The sequence below is a fragment of the Syngnathus leptorhynchus genome, chromosome 16 (assembly GCF_054491065.1).
Source record: "Syngnathus leptorhynchus isolate UIUO chromosome 16, UIUO_Slep, whole genome shotgun sequence".
Taxonomy (NCBI): domain Eukaryota; kingdom Metazoa; phylum Chordata; class Actinopteri; order Syngnathiformes; family Syngnathidae; genus Syngnathus; species Syngnathus leptorhynchus.
Window position 1 is genome coordinate 3,289,748 of NC_141210.1, and position 5,097 is coordinate 3,294,844.

The window sequence follows — 5,097 nt, forward strand, 5'->3', positions numbered from 1 at the left end:
ACAAAATTTGTCCAAACACTTTTTGAACAATTCAATAGATATTTTTGGTAAACATTCATCGAAGCTACGACCAATTCCTATATCAAATATAACTACAGAGGAACTGTTCTGATAAACAAAAGACATCAAATTTCATAACATACAAACTATAAACATTCATAAACAAGAAATTGATGTCCCTCAGTGGATTTAGGAACCAAACAGGCCCCATATAGAAGAAGGCTCCGCCTTCCCTATCAAAATTGACTCGATCTTTTTTCGCTTTAAGCTCTACTTGATTGTTTTCCAGTTTCTCTGTGGGTGTATCCGACGACTTTTTTCTTACCCTTTTACCCTTTCTTTCCTCTTCCTTTCGCCTTCAGAAAGACCACCCATCGGGCTCGGAGGGGGCAGACGTCTCCTCGGAATAATAATGGGGTCGTCCTGGGAAAATTGCCCATGGAAAGGCCTGTCTGGAGAAAAAAAAGAAAAGAAAAATTTGGTCTCGTTTCCGATCCCCTCTTGAAAACATTCATCAAGTGTACTCCTGCTGTTTGGTCGGGAAGCATGTGGTCCCCACAACGGGCCTTCAATCCACTGAACTTGTTGACCAATTCGTGAAAACAGAAGGTCATGTATGCAAAATGAAAATCAAAAAAACTATAACTAAAAGAAAAAAATTTGATTGAACCTACCTATGTACAAAGTATCATAGTAGCATTCCTATCGATGGCTTGCTAGCTCAACTGCTAAACAGCTAAAGTTAGGAAATGAATATCTATCTATCTGTCTATCTATCTATCTATGCATTAATGATGCTAAGCTAAAGCTAATATCTGCAGTAGCTACTGTACGTATCTCCAGAAATTATTGCATAATTTAAGACAGTCAAAATCAACCTTTAAATGACGCATTATAAATAATTGTATTGTCTATTTTGATAAACAGTCACATTTTGCTAATGTATTTTTTTTTCAAAAATATTGGTAACATGTATCAAATATGTATTTTATGTTTTTGTGGTGACTACCAGATGTATTAAACAATTCTTACCCAAAAATATGATTTTTAACTTTTAGTTACTAATGCATAAATCAAGTGTTAAGAAAACTCTTGGGAGACTTTAGTAGCAATAACTGAAAAGAAAAGCCGGCAATAACAGTTTACAGTGTTTTGTTTTTATTGCAAACAATATGATACAAAAAAAAGATATGCTTTTTTTTTTTAAGACAACGCCATGTTTACCTAAAAGGAGACTGCGGTAAGAGATGACACAAATCAGGACTAATGATACAGAATATAAACGGAACACGAATCTCAAAAGACAAAAAAAAGTCCATTCCAGCAACATTTTTTTTTCCACAAAATAGCCTCAAACAACAGTGAGAAAACAAAACAAGTTCCAGTTTGACTCGAATAATCTGTACACACACGGAATCAAATGATAACATTTACAAATGATAAATAAACACATTCGTACCACAAAAAAAAAAAGACAGCAATCTACTCTGCTCGACGAGCCTCTGAACTCCGAAGATAATTGCGACAAACAAAAAAGTTAATTTTCCAATAAAATTAATGCTAAAGAATAAATTAAGAGAGGTTAGAGAAGGCGTTGCCGGGAGGAGAGAAGCGCGTGCCGGGGCTCAGACCTGCTGGCTGCTGAGAGCAGGAAGTGGGAATACCAGTGGACGGAGCCTCCCGCCCGCGGCTCCGCAGGCACCAGTGGCATCAAGGCAGACGGAAGCCGAAAAGAGCACGGGTTTCGAGCGCAACCTAACACCCGTCAAACTACGACCTGTCATACTGCGAACCCGTCATAAAAGTCGAAAAAAAAAAACTCTGAGAGCTGCTATAAAAAAGGCCAAATGCTCAGAATATAAATAAACATCATATTTCCCCCTCCCCACATGTCTGACTTGGCCTGCGCCACTCAGTCCTCCATTGGAATAAAAATATGTACAGTAGAAAAAAAAAAAACTCAGTCATCAACCCCAAAAAAACAAAAACGGAAGCAAGGCCACAGAGTGTGCTTTTTTTTTTCTCCCCATTTTACTTGGCATTCCTGCTCTTTTAAGACATTTCCAACGGATGGATGGCACGGATTAGCTGAAGAGCAGAACACATACACAGTACATACTAAAATATTCCAAAGCACTATGTCCTCACGGAGGATTTATTCTTGTATTATATCTAGAAAAATATAATCACCGTTCCAAGCGTTACAAAAAGGCACTGTCGGGAGCCAATCCAGAGAGAGACACTCATCCATCCATTCACACATCCATGTTCTATACTGCTTGTCCTTTTCAGGGTCAAACTAGAGCCTTCCCAGGCGGACTACACCCCGGACTAGTCACAGCACGGGGAACAGGATAGACACCGCCTGCACCACAGTCAGGTGAATGTAGCACTACACAATCAGTGACCCCAGAGAGATACAACTAGGAAATCAAAAAAAAAAAAATTCAATGTGGTGTTTTCAAGGACGGAGTTGAGACTTCACGGCCGGGACAGTTGGGTGTAAATGGGCTGCTGCTCCCAGTGCTGGGGACTGTGGGTGGGCGGCACCGAGGGCACCCCGGCGTTGTCGGCGATGGGGGTGTACATGGGCCTGTGGCTGGGGCTCATGTAGCTGAAGTTGGAGTAGAGGCCGGAGCCTTGGCCCGAAGCGGACGAGTGAGTGTAGTAGGCGCTCGCCTGGTGCTCCGAGTAGTCATAATGGGCCCTGGTGATGGGTGGGTACGAGGAAGCGCTGTAGTGCTGCAGGCTAAAGGAGCCGTAGGCTACGTGTTGGGGGGAGCACCCGCCCTGCTGCTGTTGCTCGCCGTAGTGACTCGGGCTCAGTTGCTCCGTCTTGATCTGAGTGGCTCGCTGTTGAGCCTGCTCCCCTGCCGCAGAGCCCCCCAGGGTGCTAAGAGAGTGCTGCTGCTTGGACATCCAGGCCCCAACGGCACTCGCCGGGGAGGCCACCGAGGAGCCGCCCACGCCGTAGCCCCCGCTGTAGCCCCCTTGGGCGGCGGCGGCGGCCACCACCGCCGCCTGGCTGTGGGGCGGCAGGTACTGGTCGAACTCGTCCACGTCGAAGCTGCCCATGTTGGAGATGACATCGCTGCTGAGCTCGCCGATGTCGACAGCGCCAAAGTCGATATTGAGCTGGCGGCCGGGACCCTCCGGAATCGGGCGTCCCTCGCGCTTCAGGTCTGACTTGGGGAGGTCTGTTTTCGGGGTGGTTGGGGGAGTGGGTGGGCCCTGAGACTGACCTGGTGGAAGGGAAAGGATAGTTAGCTTCTTAGGGTGATGCCTTGGACTTACTGTTGTTTATGTGACCTTTCAGCATGTCAGTTTTTGCTGATAAAAATGAAATCAAATCATCTGTAAGACATTTCTAAAAATTTAACATCCTAATCTAGCTCCAATATTAATACACCAATTTTCTTACTCTTCTCTACAACATTTAAGCATATTTTTTCACTTTTTAAAAAAAATATCCAAGCAATTCCGATTAGCTGCAAACTTTATCCAGCCAAAACTTTACACTGTATCATTTCACACTCAGCCCTGATTTTGGCCCATAGAGCTAGCTACTATTCTTTTTGTCCTAACTAAAGAACATCTACACATAATTTTGTAATTTGTGTGTCCTGCCAACACCAGCATTTAAATTTTAGCATGTAAAAGTCTGAAGAGAGAAAAAAAAAAACATTCCCTTTGTGTCCCAACGCAAGAATAAAAGACTCCAGGTTACGATGTGAATGTGTTTCTCATTTACCCGAGTGCTCTCCGGGGGAATGTATGTCGCCCATGCTGGAGGCGGGCGAGTCTGCCTGCTGCAGAGCCTTGAAGATGGCGTTGGGCGAGATGTGCGTCTGCTCGCCGTCCTCTGGCTCGTTCTGGCCGTTCTTCACCGACTTTCTCCGCCTGGGCTGATACTTGTAGTCCGGGTGGTCCTTTTTGTGCTGCACCCTGAGGCGCTCAGCCTCCTCCACAAACGGCCTCTTTTCGGCCTCGTTGAGCAGCCTGCGGGGGAGAACGCGTGCATTTTTACGCACTGGAATCATGCAACAGAAACGCCAGAATGATAATAATAATGAAATAAAAATTGTCTATGCGTGCTGAGATGTATGATAAAAGGTCGCAAAAAGTTTTTTTTTCAAGCATGCATGTTGTCTACTTGGTTGCGCAAAACTATGCGTAAAACAAACAAACAAAAGAGAGCGCGGACGTACCTCCAAAGTTTTCCCAGAGTTTTGCTGAGCTCCGCGTTGTGCAGGTGCGGGTATTGATCGGCCAGCTTCCGACGTGCAGCCTGAGCCCAAACCATGAACGCGTTCATGGGTCTCTTGACGTGCGGTTTGTTCTTACTAGAACCGTTGACGCGCACCGGCATAGGCACCAATGTCCAATCGTAGCCTTTAAGTACCTGGGACACGGCGTCTCGAATGCACACGGGAAATTTCTCCTCTTCACCCTCCTTCTTGTAATCGGCGCCGTGCAAGAGGTGCATGTCGGACGGCCGAGTGTTCTCCGTGTCCGAGCCGGAGCCAGACGGACATGGCGAGCCGGCCGAGTCATCGGACATGCTGGGACTGGGCGCGTCGGAAAGACACTTGTCCTGTTCTTCGCTCATTTTCAGGTAAGGGTCGAGGAGATTCATGCGAAACAAGTGGCGAGCGGCACAAAAAAAAAAAAAAGTAAGAAAAAGTGCGAATCCACACGCACGGAGCTCCAAAAGAGCGCAATGACAGCCTGCCGGCGAAGGCGCGCGCTCTCCTCCTGCTTGCACTGACGGCAAAATCAAAAGTTCCCAGATAAGCAAATCGGTCCTTTTGGGGTTTGCAAGGAGGGCGAAGTGTGATTTCTACTCCTCAACTTTGGGAAACGTGACTCACGGAGCGACTCTTGCAAGTTGTGAGGAGCGCAGAATTTATTTGAAGGGCCAGGAAGTGATTGCAAAAGGGGGGGCTGGTAGGCGGGGACGAAACTCCGACTCCCGACAGCGTTTTGCAGAGAAAACTCATATACACCCAAGGTTGTCTTTTACATTCAACTTTAAAATGAAATGAGAAAATGGTATTTTTATTTGACAAACGTCATTAATGAATTATGGAGGTCGAA

General features: G+C 45.8%; 1 protein-coding gene across 1 annotated transcript; it reads right to left on the reverse strand.

Annotated features, from left to right (window-relative positions):
* Positions 1-1,153: 1,153 nt before the first annotated feature.
* On the reverse strand, positions 1,154-4,873 carry LOC147044141 (transcription factor Sox-9-B-like). Its single transcript, XM_085933715.1, has 3 exons — positions 4,209-4,873; positions 3,752-3,999; positions 1,154-3,242 (listed from the first exon to the last, which is right to left on the reverse strand). Exons 1-3 carry the CDS (start codon positions 4,634-4,636, stop codon positions 2,482-2,484), a joined length of 1,437 nt encoding a protein of 478 aa, XP_085789841.1. The 5' UTR covers positions 4,637-4,873; the 3' UTR covers positions 1,154-2,481.
* Between the last annotated feature and the right edge of the window lie 224 nt (positions 4,874-5,097).

What these genes read in the sequence shown, in the direction of transcription:
- LOC147044141 (XM_085933715.1), bottom strand. Translation starts at nt 4,636, where the DNA reads ATGAATCTCCTCGACCCTTACCTGAAAATGAGCGAAGAACAGGACAAG. An exon ending in ACTCTGGGAAAACTTTGGAG is followed by an intron (nt 4,000 to 4,208) that starts GTACGTCCGCGC and finishes TCTCCCCCGCAG; the next exon opens with GCTGCTCAACGAGGCCGAAA. An exon ending in TTCCCCCGGAGAGCACTCGG is followed by an intron (nt 3,243 to 3,751) that starts GTAAATGAGAAA and finishes CCCTTCCACCAG; the next exon opens with GTCAGTCTCAGGGCCCACCC.